This window comes from Heterodontus francisci, chromosome 1, assembly GCF_036365525.1.
Source record: "Heterodontus francisci isolate sHetFra1 chromosome 1, sHetFra1.hap1, whole genome shotgun sequence".
Taxonomy (NCBI): Eukaryota; Metazoa; Chordata; class Chondrichthyes; order Heterodontiformes; family Heterodontidae; genus Heterodontus; species Heterodontus francisci.
In genome coordinates, this window is record NC_090371.1 from 202858941 (window position 1) to 202874066 (window position 15126).

The window sequence follows — 15126 nt, forward strand, 5'->3', positions numbered from 1 at the left end:
GACAATCAATGACTTCAAAAGGAAATTAGATGGGCACCTGAAGGAAATAAACTTGCAGAGCTATGGGGATCAAGCAAGGGAGTGGGACTGGCTGGATTGCTCTGCAGAGAGTGAGTATGGACTTGATGGGCCAAGTGGCCTCCTTCTAGGACTTTATAATCATCATCCACAGTCTAGCTTTCAGAACATCAAAGAAAATAATAGGTCATGATTAGTACCAGATGTAGTGGTTTCAAAGCAATAATCTAACCTCAAGGTAAGATATGTATGAACTGTTCTCATGGGTTATGATGATGAACTATTCAAAGTTGCAGCTTGAACAGGAAGGTGTGAAAGACACTATAATACTAAGTGGAGCAGCATTGTACTACCCGGATACAATGAAAATGCTAAGAAATTGTAAGAAGTAGGCTTAAAATGTTACATTTTGCAGAGTTTTCAAATTAATTCATACCCTGTCAATTACAGGGTCCCTTTCTGAAAGATTCTGGGAGCTCGACAGGTTAAGAGCTAAAGGAAACTGAGAAGGTCAAAGTTAATTTTAACTCCACATTAGTCATGTTCTCCAAGATACTTCAGCATCATGTTATCTTTTAAACAGAGATTGACATAAGGACAAAGGTAATTTATCCAGGGATAATAAATCAGCCTCCATTACTTCAAGTCACAGAAGTTAAGTCATTTCTGCCTATTCTGGAATAGATAATGGGCCAGAATTTACTGTCAAAATAACAGTAAAGCTAATGGTTCTCACTGTTATTCAGGCATCAGTGGTACAGCAACCTCATGTGAGGAACAGATGCACGGTTAAATGAGAATATCCAAAAGTTGCTGTTCAGGTTGCACTGCTCCACCGTTGGCTTCACGAAAACAGCATCTCGTTCTTAGCCTCCCCATTTTTTTTTCTAGGAACTTGTTGTATTTGTCCATTAATTGCCTATAAAACCTGCCACAGAAAGTTAAGTCTTATCATTATAAGCCTAAGTACCCTTTTAGCAATTTTAACAGTGTTAATGATTGCCAATCAAGCTCTCGGCACCGAAAATGAACTATTACACGTATGGAGTCTCATTGCTTCAGTTTTGAATTTTTTGGGAAGATTGTAAAAATGTCAAAATTACTTGCCTGTCTCTTTATCTTTCTCTTAATCCAATTTTCTTTCTCTCTCTATTTTTCTTTCTGTATTGGTTTGACATTGAATTCACTCTCATTAATTCATCCTCCTCTTCAGTCCTTCCTGTTTTTATTTCCCAATCCTTAAATCTCATTGATTAAGGATTGTTGGTTGTCCTGTTCACCAAGGCCCCAGATGCCCTGTTCTCCTCACTGTTCTGTTAACAGCTCACACGTCCAGCAAATTAGTGGGCAATACCTTTTTGATCTGAAGGGTGCAGGGGCAAGTCTAAGTAATGGTAGACATTGTTAGAAACCCTGCTATAGCAAATTCGGAACAATGGCTTAATCCTGTTTGAAAATGACTCCCTCTGATGGGCAACCATGGCCATGGATTTAGGAAAAATCAGCAGAGACGGCAATATCACTAATTTTCTGACAGCTCTGGAAAATTTTGATTAATAGGGCGAAAGAGTGGTGGTTTTATCCATTTCAAAAATCATTTCCAAATACCCTTGAATTTGTTTTTGAATATTTATTGGACACAGAAATAAACATCGAGCTGAGCTACAAAGTAAACAAAATGGAGAAAAATTGCTCAGGTCATTATGTGCAACAAAATCATAAGCACATTTCACATTCTTGATAAATACATTTATGGCATTACTACACATGGCAACCAATGGAATTCTCCTCCCATCACATGCACTCTTTTAAATGCCCATTCTTCAATTAAATATGTTTGTTTCTTCGACTACCATTTTCTTAACATTCTTAAAGCAAAGTAGGTATATGAATATAGACAGACGATGTAGAAGAATTGGGGTGTATTGGAATTTTAATAGAACTTACTGTAATGTTGTGATCAAGAAGTCAAGTTTACAAACCTTGCCAAGTGTCTCCGGAAGCCCCAAGACCTGGCCAACAAAGACACCAACACAGATGAAAATAGCTGTGACCTGCCCTATGGAGCCACGAATGTGCTTCTGTGAGATTTCACCCAAGTACATAGGAAGGGCACTGAGGGAAATGCCTGTAGAGAGAGCAGAACTTCAACATCAGATCCTAACATTCTGTGACACATCACTGCAAATCTATAAACAATATGCCTACAGTTAAATACACCAACAAGCAATATCTGTGACCCAGTGTACAGACTTGGGTCTGTCTGATTGTCAATCAAACTTTGTGTTATTATAGGCAGAGACATAACCAAATTAAGAAAAGACAACTTCCAAAAACATTTTATCTCAGCAGAGTATTTCATTATATCTCATTTACTCCACATTTAAAAAATTGTATTTGTCGTGCATTGTCTACCGTACATCTCAAATGCTGTCCAATGTGCCACATTAAGATATTGATTACAGAAAAAATGGTTAGAAGTATAAAGAAGAATTTCCTTTTGCATGGAAAGAAATTGCATCCACTGTGGCCAATTTTCTTAATGTTATATTATTTACAGCACAGAAACAGGCAATTCGGTTCAACAGGGTTATGGTCTACACGAGCCTTCTCCCACATCAAACCCCATCAACATGTCCTTCCACTCCTTTCTTCTCATTTGTTTATCTAGCTTCCCCTTAAATGCATCTATGCCAGTCACCTCACCTGCTCCTTATGGTAGTGAGTTCGATATTCTAAACACTCTCCTGGCAAAGAAGCTTCTGCTGAATTCATAATTGGATTTCTTAGTGACTATCTTATATTTATGGCCCCTAGTTCTGGCCTCCTCACAAGCAGAAATATATTGTCCACATCTACCCTATCAAATCACTTCATAATCTTAAAGAACGCTATCAGAGCACCCCTTTCTTTGCTTTTCTAGAGAAACAAGCCCCAGCCTGTTCAATCTTTCAGTTTTGGTATCATTCTAGTAAATCCTTTCTGCACTTTCTCCAGTTCCTCAATATCTTTTATTACTGAATGGAGCTTAGAAAAGTGTTTTCTTGCTGCAGGTTATTTGTCTGTGAGGGTATTATAATGAGATGAAGCACTCGAGAGGATATTTTTTGTTATTGGATCTTAACACAAATATTTTGCTTTGATAGATTTTCCTGCAGCTCATTTCCTTCTTCCCGTGCCATGTTGCAAATCGTTTCCTAACCGAGAGGGTGATATCTCTCCCATTCCAGTATTTGAACTGCTGATTAAGGTATCAGCACAAAATGGAAGTAGATAATCCGCAGTGTTTCACTCATTAACATATTGGGACAGAGTAGCACTAGCAGAGTCTGGAAACAGACCACCTGCTCAACTGAGATAAACTATTTCAGGGTGCTATGTCATTCAAACAATGAGCATTGGCACTGCGGCTCGCTGTGGCTGTCAGATCGTGATTAAAATATTATTAGAAAAGTAGGGTTAAGTATGCATATCATAATATCTGGTAAATGGAAATCAGGATGGACGGGCAAGAACTAGGATATAAAGTTGGACAGTAGTATACGTGCAGATAGTATAGGCAGCAAAGCGGACATTCAGGCAACTAGCAATAGGTTGAATATGTAGACAGCTATCTGGACTGTGGGACTTCAGTGCAGATAAATGACAAACATGATGCATAGATTGGCAGGTATTGGGACTGTCAGCATTTACAGATTCCCCCATGAGGGGAAACATCCTCTCGGCATCTATCCTGTCAAGCCCCCTCAGAATCTTATATGTTTCAATAAGATCACCTCTCAATCTTCTAAACTCCAATGAGTACAGGCCCAACCTGCTCAACCTTTCCTCATAAGACAACCCCTTCATCCCAGGAATCAGCCTAGTGAACATTCTCTGAACTGCTTCCAATGCAAGCATATCCCTCCTTAAGTAAGGAGAGCAAAACTGTACACAGTACTCTTGGTGCGATCTCACCAATGCTCTGTCCAGTTGTAGCAAGACTTCCCTACTTTTATACTCCATTCCCCTTGCAATAAAGGCCAACATTCCATTTGCCTTCCTAATTACCTGCTGTACCTGCATGCTAACTTTTTGTGATTCCTGAACAAGGACACCCAGATCCCTCTGTATCTCAGCATTCTGCAATCCTTCTCTATTTAAATAATGTTCTGCTTTTCTATTCTTCCTGCCAAAGTGGACAAACTGACATTTTCCCACATTATACTCCATCTGCCAAATTTTTGCCCACTCCCTAAACCTAATTATATCCCTTTGCAGATTATTTGGGCTTGATTTCAATACCTGCTGAGAGTGGGGACAGCAGTGAACACAAATTGAACACTGCGTTCCCAAAGGTTGGGAATACGATTCTATTTTTAAACTTCAGCTGGCAAGGAGGGAATAGGTCGGGCACCTGCGTCCAATTAATTGCCTGTTGAGCTCATCTAAGAGCTCATTAACAGGCTTGTCAGTTTCAGGGAACAATTCTTAAATGCTGGGAACAGGGAGAATACCATGGTGGGGGTGGGGGGAATCATGGCAGGGTAGAGGAGATGTAAGCATTGTGGAGGGACATGAGGACAATGGAAATGACTGTTTAATTTGAAGCAGAGGCAGCAATTGATGTTGGGATATTGCTTTAAAACTGATTCGCATACTATGTAAATACATATGTAAATAGTTTAGTATGCATCACAGGAAGTGATGAAAGTTAGCATGTGATTCAGTAGTTAGAGCAGTGTTTGTCAGCAGGTAGTAAGTGTATTGAAGAGCTCTCCTAGAATCCTGTATTCTTCAATAAAGAACCTTTAATTTCATTTACCAATCATTGTTATAGTGATTGGTACGTTTGTGTTAAGATCCAATAACATAATATGGTGGCAGCAATGTGGATATACACAGCCTATTAGCAGCAGTGTTTGACATTGTGACAGTGATCACAAGCGCGACATCGTGGACAATGGGAGAAGCCATAAAAGCCTGAGAAAACAACTGGAAGAAGCAACAGCGGCAAGATTAGGGACCGGATTCAAAAATCACCTTCAAGAATCGGTATTCTGAGGTAGTGAGTAATAGAAAGGGGAATTTTATCAAAATGGTAGTCAACCAGAAAAGTTGTGTTCTGGCAGAAAAAAAAGTCCATCAAATCGGGGCTGTGAGACTGCATCGCCAGTGGATAGGTGTCACTTTGTATCGATGTTAAAGTATAGGAAGTTGCTTCTGACCTTACCTCTGACCTAAAAATGTATTCATAGCTGCATGTTGTCCATTGAAATGACCCATCCTTGATCCTGCTCTGCCACCATAACAGAGCAGAATTTGTGCCCTGTTGTCAAACAGAGCCAACCCCGCTGAAATATCCAGGACCAGGTAGTAAACATAAACCAGGTGCCCACATCACTATGGGTCATCTTTAAGTTTGAAGGAAATGTTGGAATTGGCCTTTTTGATCAGAGGACCAATATGAAATGTGAAGTGTTCCATCATCCACAGTGCTTCATACCAAGAGCTAGGCCTGGATAAACCTGTGGGCCCCATGCATTGAACTGATGCTGGTATCTGGCTGCATACAGGTTGTTTAGAAGTTCCAGTTGTAAGAAATGGCTGTCTAATAACCTTATAAAATCTTAAGAAAAGTAACTGAATATAATAGAAATAGCTCTCTTATTAAGAAAGATTCTACAGCAGTTTGCCAGATTTGACAGACATAGGACAGCGGAGGCCTGTTATCTCTGCCAAGGACATGACTCTAGCATAGGCTCTGAAACAAGACAGTCCTAAAACTGATAACATGGAGCCTCGTACCGCCTCTAGATAAATAGCTGGCTGAAGTTTACAAACAGTACCTAGCCAGCGATGAGCCACAAGGGGATTTCAGGGCAGAGTAATGGGCATGGGAGGGGTTTACTTTGAGTACCTGTCCCTTGATGATTGGCAATTGGAATCAAACAAGTGATTGACATGGGACATTCACCAGCCCTTAGAAATAAAATATATAAACAGACACTTGGCAGGGAAACAGTCAGTCAGTCTTCTGCAGACAGAAGGAGAGCTTCCCGAAGCTCGGCTACGACCGAGTATTAGACTTCGGCTAAACACTTTGGTTAACTCAAGAAGACTGAGGACCCCAAGGATCGAAAAGGCCACCAACACCTCACCTGGCTAATCTGTTGGGGTGATGGTCACTACCATTCTGCCCCACTGTATGATCTGGGATTGGTAATCCGTTCAATCTGTTATGGTCGTATGTATTTTCTGTCTACTTGGCTTGTGCATCATATTTAAATTGCTGCTTAATAAAGTACTTTGAAAGCCACCAATGACTTTGACCCTGCTTCTCTGGGTATCCGTGATTCCCAAACCAGTGGGGTGACACAATATCTCCAGCCTTTCCTGATGGCACGCCACCAATGATTTTTCACAGACCTGTCTTCACTGGACATTGACCAATTTCCTGCCCCTGCCTGACCTCTTCCATCCATTTTATGCCAGAGATTTCCCCCAGACCTAAAAAATTCTGAAAAGTGTTCCACTTTGTTACTAATTGAACTTAAAAAAAACACTACATGGTGTCAGGATTGGAAGTAATCCATCTAAATGTTTTAAAAGAGATACAAAAGCAAGAAAAGAACTCTTGAAGTCAGAAGAGACAATTTCTTACAGCTCCACGTGCTTTTCCACAATGGAAAAGAAAACTGGCTGAGGTGTAAAATGTGTCCCAATTCATAATAACCATTTTTTGCCTTGCAATAAAAGTTCAGATTACTCCCTATTATTCTAGTTATATCACTCCCTACAAAACCAAAGAAGGCAGTTAATCAAACATGCAATTAGAAAGTCTTTAAGAGAATTAAGCATTTATAAGATTGTATTACATTTCATTAAGCAGCCAGATGTCAGAATTGGCACACTAATTTTCTAAAGGGCAGAGAGACACTGCAAATACTTGATGGCTTTAAGTTTAGGACAGATAAATACAAGTCTGATATAGAGATTGGGGGGGGGGGGGGGGTGGTAATTGGTCTTCAGCACGAGCACAAAACAGAGGATCATGCATGAGCAGCTCTTTTGACACTGCACCCTATTTACTTTTCCATTCAAGTCAATGCAACTAAAAAGAAAAATAAAACTTGCATTTAAATAGTGCCTTTCATGACAACTGGACATCTGGAAGTGTTTTACAGCCAGTGAAGTGCTTTTGAAGTACAGTCACTATTTTAGCAACAAAAACACAGCAGCTAATTTGTGCTCAGCAAGTTCCCATCAACAGCAATGTGATGATATGTTTTTTGTGATGTTGATGGAGGGATAAATATTGGACAGGACACCAGGGATAATTCCCCTGTTTTTCTTTGAAATAGTGCCATGGGACCGTTTACATCCACTTGAGAGGGCAGACAGAGCCTGGATTTAATGTCTCATCCAAAAGATAGCACCTCTAACAGTGCAGCACTCCTCAGTTTAGCAGTGGAGTGTCAGCCTTGAATTTTGTGCTCAAGCCCCCGAGTGCTACTTGAACCCAGAACCTGTGATTCAGAGGCTAGAGAGCTACCCACTGAGCTATGGCTAACAAGTTACTCATTGGCCGCCAAATAATAGAGAGCTGCACTTCCGTCTAACCTAAGGCACAGTGTTCAGTACCATTCACAACTCCTTAGGTATTGAAACAGTCTGTGCCCTCATGCAGCAAGAGCTGGACAACCTTCAAATAAAAGCAAAATGCTGCGGATGCTGGAAATTTGAAATAAAAACAGAAAATGCTGGAAATACTAAGCAGGTCTGGCAGCATCTGTGGAGAGAGAAGCAAAGTTATCGTTTCAGGTCTGTGACCTTTCATCAGAACTGGCAAACATTAGAAATGTAATAGGTTTTAAGAAAGTGAAGTGGGGGTGAGGGGGAAGAGAACAAAAGGGAAGGTATGTGATAGGGCAGAGGGCAGGAGAGATTAACTGACAAGGTCATGGGGCAAAGGCAAAGGGAGTGTGCTAATGGTGTGGTGAAAGCCAAAGTATTAGTGCAGAGAGAGTGTTAATGACAGAATAATGAATAGCTCTGTCAAAAAGCACAAACATGAAAAACCAAGTTTAAGGAAGGCACATGGTAAAAAAAATGATAAAAACAAAATAAAATAAAATAATAATAAAAGTCATGCTCTGAGATCATTAAACTCAATGTTCAGTCCGGAAGGCTGTAGTGTGCCTAATCAGAAAATGAGGTGCTGTTCCTTGAGCTTGCGTTGATGCTCACAGGAACACGGCAGCAGGCCAAGAACAGAAATGTGGGCATAGGAGCAGAGTGGTGAGGTGAAGTGGCAAGCAACCGGAAGCTTAGTGTCATGCTTGCGGACTGAGCGGAGGTATTCCACAAAGTGGTCACCCAATCTGCGTTTGGTCTCCCCAATGTAGAGGAGACCGCATTGTGAGCAGCGAATAAGTATACTAAATTGAAGGAAGTACAAGTAAATTGTTACTTCACCTGAAAGGAGTGTTAGGGGCCTTGGATAGTGAGGAGAGAGGAGGTTAAAGGGCAGGTATTAAACCATCTTCAATTGCATGGGAAGGGGACGAGATGTCAGGGTAACAGAGGAGTGGACAAGGATGTTGCGGAGGGAACGATCCCTTTGAAATGCTGACAGGAGAAGGGAGGGAAAAATGCATTTGGTTGTGGCATCTCGCTGGAGGTGGCGGGAATGGCAGAGGATGATCCTTTGGCTGTGGAGGCTGATGGCGTGGGAAGTAAGGACAAGGGGAACGCTGTCGCGGTTCTGGGAGGGAGGGCAGAAGTGTGGGAAATGGGTCAGACATGGTTGAGGGCCCTGTCAACCACAGTGGGGAAGAATTCTTGGTTGAGAAAAAAGGAAGACATATCAGAAGCACTGTCATGGAAGGTAGCATCATCAGATCAGATGCGTCGGAGACGAAGAAACTGGGAGAATGGAATCGAGTCCTTACAGGAAGCAGGGTGTGAGGAAGTGTAGTCGAGGTAGCTGTGGGAGTCGGTAGGCTAAGAATGAATATTAGTAGACAGACTATCCCCAGAGATGGAGACAGAGACGTCGAGGAAGGGAAGGGAAGTGTCAGAGATAGACCATGTAAAGGTAAGAGAAGGGTGGAAATTGGAAGCAAAGTTGATGAAGTTTTCCATTTCGGGGGGAGAGCAGGAAATGGCACCGATACAGTCACAAATGTACCGGAAAAAGAGTTGGGGGAGGGGGCCTGAGTCGGACTGGAACAAGAAATGTTCAACAAAAAGACAGGCGTAACTAGGACCCATGCTGGTACCTTTTACTTGAAGGAAGTGACCAGCCTACACATGCTCACACTTCTTTCCTTGGCCTGTTGCAGTGTTCCAGTGAACATCAACACAAGCTTGAGGAACAGCACCTCATTTTCCAATTAGGCGCTCTACAGCCTACCGGACTGAACACGGAGTTCAATAATTTCAGAGCACGACAGGCCCTTTCTTTTATTTTTATTTTATTTTATCATTTTTTTAACCATGTGCCTGCTTTAAACTTGGCTTTTCATGTCTGTGCTTTTGAACAGAGGTGTTTATTATTGTCATTAACACTCTCTCTGCACTAAGGTTTTTCCTTCACCATAACATTAGCACATTCCCTTTGCCTTTGTCCCAGGACCTCCTTGTCAGTTAATCTCTCCAGCCCTCTGCCCTTTTGTTCTCTTTTCCCCCACCCCTGCTTCACTGCTTAAAACCTATTACCTTTCTAACCTTTGCCAGTTCTGATGAAAGGTCACAGACCTGAAATGTTAACTCTGCTTCTCTCTCCACAGATGCTGACAGACCTGTTTAGTATTTCCTGGGCAACATTCATGCTTGGGCTGCTAAGTGGCAAGTAACATTCGGGTCACACAAGTACCAGGCAATGACCATCTCCAACAAGAGAGATTCGAACCACCTCCCCTTCGGTGTCAGGCTTGACCTGACGCAACTCCACTTGATTTTACTGGCACCACCCTGCCTCCCTGGAGCCAGTGAGCTCCTGGTCATGATTACTGCATGTTAAATAAAACTCTGCATTCAGTTACCAGGAAGATTCTAGGGAGATTTTCCTGACTCTGCAACCAATTACACAGGATTACATGGGTGCAGTGAATATTGGAAAACTCAAGTGGGTCAGAGCACAAACCTGCAAAAGAACCCATAACTTATTTCCCTCTATTAATTTAAATAGAGAAGAACAGGATGTGTTCCTTTTCAGGTGTACACTCCAATTCATTCAATTTTCCGATTCCCAAGCAATCCAGGGCACCTGGGAAAAGATCCCGAAAAGTCCCCCTTTCTAGATGCAGTCTGTATTATTAAACAAACTTTAGCAACTTTAAACATAACTAAAGTGATTAACTTTAATTGAGCTGAAAATATTCTCACCTCCATTCACTCCAATAATAAAACGCCCCACAATCAACATTTCAAAGGCGCCAGCAGTTTCACTCAGGGACATCAACAAAGCAGCAAGGATCGCAAACCCATTATTTAGCAGAAGTGTACCTTTCCTGGAAGCAAAGAAAAACACACAAAGCTTTCAGCCAAAGAAATTATCTTCCGTCTTCAGAAAATATTGCATATAAAATCCCACAAATTTTCTGAAGGAATGTGTCTTATTTGCTCAATATCTGGGTAATGTAGAATTTCAAAGGGTCTGTATTCGAAAGGCCTTGTCAGTGTGTTTACCTCCCTGAATTGAGATAAAGCCTCTCATATTTTCCTTGTTTATGTAGAGCAGAAGAATAAACATTCTTATCAGAGACTACAATCCACCAATAACGTTAATTGAAAACAAAAATAAAACAATGAAGGGAAGTCAATCCGGTAGATCTCCGTTAATTAAAATAACAATGCATTGTTACTCCTCCTAGCATTACCAAATCTCTTACAAACGTATAAATGAGGTTTTGTACAACCAAATTGAAGAGCTGTTGAGCTGCTGAAACATATCCTCAACTTCAGCATGGAGCTGTCCATCATTCCCTACCACGGAAACCTTATGGACCATCCCCTGATATGAAAAACTTTGCCGCAGTCTCAGTCCTCACTGCCATCTGCACTGTCAATATATATCTTGCACATGTCACACAACAGTTGCTAGATACAAATCTATTCATGCCTAATCCCAAGATCATTTACCTTGACTGACTAACATCAAAACAAAGGAGGATGTAAAAAAGGTTGCAATTTTTTTTTCACATACTGAAAACATTGTATCATTGAAACCTGTTGGACTTAATGCAAGTCCAGTCTCCACACTATCGCAGCCCCAGAAATATGATCATCAAGAGGCAATTCAGGGCTGAAATTCCAATTTTTTTTATTCTTTCATGGGATGTGGGCATCGTTGGCAAGGCCAGCATTTGTTGCCCATCCCTATTTGCCCTTGACAACTGAGAGGCTTGCCAGGCCATTTCAGAGGGCATTTAATAGTCAACCACTTTGCTGTGGGTCTGGAGTCACATGTAGGCCAGACCAAGTAAGGGGAGCAGATTTCCTTCCTGAAAGGACATTAGTGAACCAGATGGGTTTTTACGACAATCAATAATAGTTTCATGGCACCATTACTGAGACTAGGTTTCGATTCCAGGATTTTATTAATTAATTGAAGTTAAATTCCACCAGCTGCCATGGTGGGATTTGAACCCATTAGCCTGGGCTGCTGGATTACTAAGTCAGTGATATTACCACTACACCACCGTCTCCTCTTAATCACCCCATTCCACTGGCAGAAAAAGGTGGAGCAGTCTGAAAGTCTACTGATCCATAGAAGGCCACAGACCATATCCAGATTGTGGGTCATTAGCAGAGTCAACCTGCAAGGGCATTTCCCTGTTAAGGTCTCTATTTGACCAGCATGGAGTACACATTCTCTCCTCGTGGGAACCCATCACATTTACTCAAGTCACAGGTTGGCAAAGTTTCAGACCATCCTAGTTTAATGTATCAGATTAATGTGCCTACCATATCAGAAAATCATAGACATGCTGTCGGGAATATTCCAATATGTAGTGCATGTCCACAGGTCCCTGAAGGTGGCAGGACAGGTAGATAGAGTGGTGAAGAAGGCATATGAATTGCTTTCCTTTATTGGCCGAGGTATTATGTACAAAAACAGGGATGTAATGCTGGAGCTGTATTAGGCCACAGCTGGAGTATTGCGTGCAGTTCTGGTCACCACATTACAGGAAGGACACAATTGCTCTGGAGAGAGTGCAGAGGAGATTGACAAGAATGTTGCCAGGGCTTGAGGGTTGCAGCTATGAGGAAAGATTGGATAGGTTGGGGTTGTTTTCCCTGGAATTGAGGAGGCTGAGGGGTGACTTGATTGAGGTGTACAAAATTATGAGGGGCCTAGATAGAGTAGACAGAAAGGACCTGTTTCCCCTGGTGGGGAGATCAGTTACCAGGGGACACAGATTTAAGGTAATTGGCAGAAGAATTAGAGGGGACAGGAGGAGAAACTTTTTCACCCAGAGGGTGGTGGGTGTCTGGAATTTACTGCCAGCATCAGTGGTGGAAGCAGAGATCCGTAATTCTTTTAAAAGATACCTGGACATGCACCTAAAGTGCTGTAACCTGCGGGGCTATGGACCAGGTGCTGGAAGGTGGGATTAGTTCGGGTGGATAGTTTATTCAGCCGGCACGGACACGATGGGCTGAATGACCTCCTTCTGTGCTGTATTCTGTTCTATGTTCCATGTACTGTTGCTGATGAGGTTCCAGCACCAGTGCATACTTGGAAAATTCACCCAGTGAGTTGGTTCTGTTCATATGTCCATCAGAAAGCACATCATACCAGAGATACCTCAGTTCCAATAAGAACCTACTTACCTGCCCCCAAACCTCTCCCACGCAAATAAACTGGTCACCGAACAGCCCTCAATCATATGTTTCACGCCTTACAAAAAGTGAACAGTGGGTACCAGAAACTTCTCACAAATGGCATGGTGAGCAGCACACATCACCAGAAGATAGATGAGTGAATTGCCAGATTCACTTGACCAGAGCACAAACACATAACATACTCAAGGCCATAAAACCACACCCAATTACCCAGTATGCACGTGCAATGGGCTAAATTTCACTTTGGAAGATCAAATTCATAAAATATGCCCACCCTGTACCCGCACTACTGACTTCATCCCATTCCCCTCCACTGTCACAGACTGAACTAGATTGCTCACATCCTTGGCATCCTATTCAACCCTGAACACAGCTACTGGCTCCTGATTCTGCACAATAACACCAACTCCAATCTCTGTCACATCACATGCCTCTGCCCCTACCTTAACCCACCTGCCATTGAAATCCTCATCCATGCCTTTGGCACCACAATTATTCTATTGATCGTCTAGCCAGTGTCCCATCCTCTGCCCTTTGTAAACTTCAGCTCATGCAATGCATTGCTGCACAAAGTCTTGGTTGATCTTAAACCTTGTCCGCACCAACCTATGTTATCTCAGTCTCCAAGTGGCTCAAAGTTTAAACTGTCATTCTTGTACTTAAGTCACTTCATGGCCTCACCCCTTCCTGTCTCTGCAACATCCTCCAATGGTACAATCAACTACCAACTCTCCATTCCTCTGACTCCAGACCCTTTTTCACCCTCTCCCTCCCTTGTTCCGCAAACAACAACTGCAACTGTGCCTGCTACTACCTAGGAATTCCTTCTGTAAACAACTCCACCTCTCCAGCTCCTTCTGCTGTAAGGCCCTCCTTAAAAACTATTTTTTTTAACCAAGGAAGTAAGCAGTTTAGTTTAGTTTAGAGATACAGCACTGAAACAGGCCCTTCGGCCCACCGAGTCTGTGCCGACCATCAACCACCCATTTATACTAATCCTACACTAATCCCATATTCCTACCACATCCCCACCTGTCCCTATATTTTCCCTACCACCTACCTATACTAGGGGCAATTTCTAATGGTCAATTTACCTATCAACCAGCAAGTCTTTGGCATGTGGGAGGAAACCGGAGCACCCGGAGGAAACCCACGCAGACACAGGGAGAACTTGCAAACTCCACACAGGCAGTACCCAGAAATTTTCAAGGAAATTACAGAAAGATGCAGGGATTATAGAGTAGTTTTAATCGGGGACTTTAATTATCCGAATATAGACTGGAACAGTAGTAGTGTAAAGGGCAGAGAGGGGAAAGAGTTCCTAGACTGTGCTCAGGAGAATTTTCTACAGCAGTATATTTCCATTCCAATGAGAAAGGGGCAATGCTAGACCTGGTTCTTGGGAATGAGATGGGCCAAGTGGATCTAGTGTCAGTAGGGGAACAATTAGGGGACAGTAATCACTGTATAATAAGGTTTAGATTGGCTATGGAAAAGGACAAGGAACAATCCAGAGTAAGATTGATTAACTAGGGGAAAGCCAACGTCAATGGGGTAATATAAGAGCAAAATACTGCGGATGCTGGAACTCTGAAATGAGAACAGAAAGTGCCGGAAATACTCAGCACATCTGGCAGCATCTGTGTAGGTATAAATAGAGTTAACGTTTCAGATCTACGACCTTTCATCAGAGCCCTGTTCATTCTAATACTCTTTGAAAAAGACAGTGACATGGAGAGACAATGGGAGTACTCCCTGTGTAAGAGCCAGCAATCCACCCGCTGCCACCACCACTCCTCCCCCCCACCCCCCACCCCCCCTACAAACAGAATGTCTGATAAGCTGTGAGGAATCCACAAACCTCGCAGGTGAGGCTGTCTCAAAGAAAAAGCTAGTCACATGACTAACCTGCTGGCCAACCTGGAGTTAATTGAATCGTGCTCACAGAATAGTTTTTGGAACAGACTGCAATTGAACTTGAAGCAGGAAGGTCTCCCTCTCTCTGTCTCACGCAAAGTTCCAGGAACCCACGGAAGTAACTTAAGCCTCAAGATAGAAGTCCAGCGAAACAAGTTTGAAAGTGTGCACTGGGCCCCAAGGGGAACGTCAAGACTTAACTTCAAGCAAAGAAGACTTTCATCCAACCCAAAACCAGTAACTGAACTCCATTACTTCAATCCTTTCCCCTTTAATTATTTCTCCTCCTCTGTCTCTATTTGCATGTGTGCTTATCACATATGCATGCTAGTGTGGTCGTGTCATGTATTTTTAGTA

At 42.3% G+C, this 15126-nt stretch overlaps 1 protein-coding gene across 5 annotated transcripts in view; it reads right to left on the bottom strand.

The window, feature by feature from the left end:
- The window catches only part of slc2a9l2 (solute carrier family 2 member 9, like 2), a 542218-nt gene that overhangs the window by 314321 nt on the left and 212771 nt on the right, over positions 1 to 15126 (bottom strand). For all 5 annotated transcript variants that reach the window (XM_068040353.1, XM_068040334.1, XM_068040343.1 and 2 more), the window contains 2 exons: positions 10390 to 10514; positions 2001 to 2146 (listed from right to left, as the gene is read on the bottom strand). In XM_068040353.1, coding sequence (XP_067896454.1) covers positions 2001 to 2146; positions 10390 to 10514 — 271 coding nt within the window. The remainder of the gene's footprint in view (positions 1 to 2000; positions 2147 to 10389; positions 10515 to 15126) is intronic.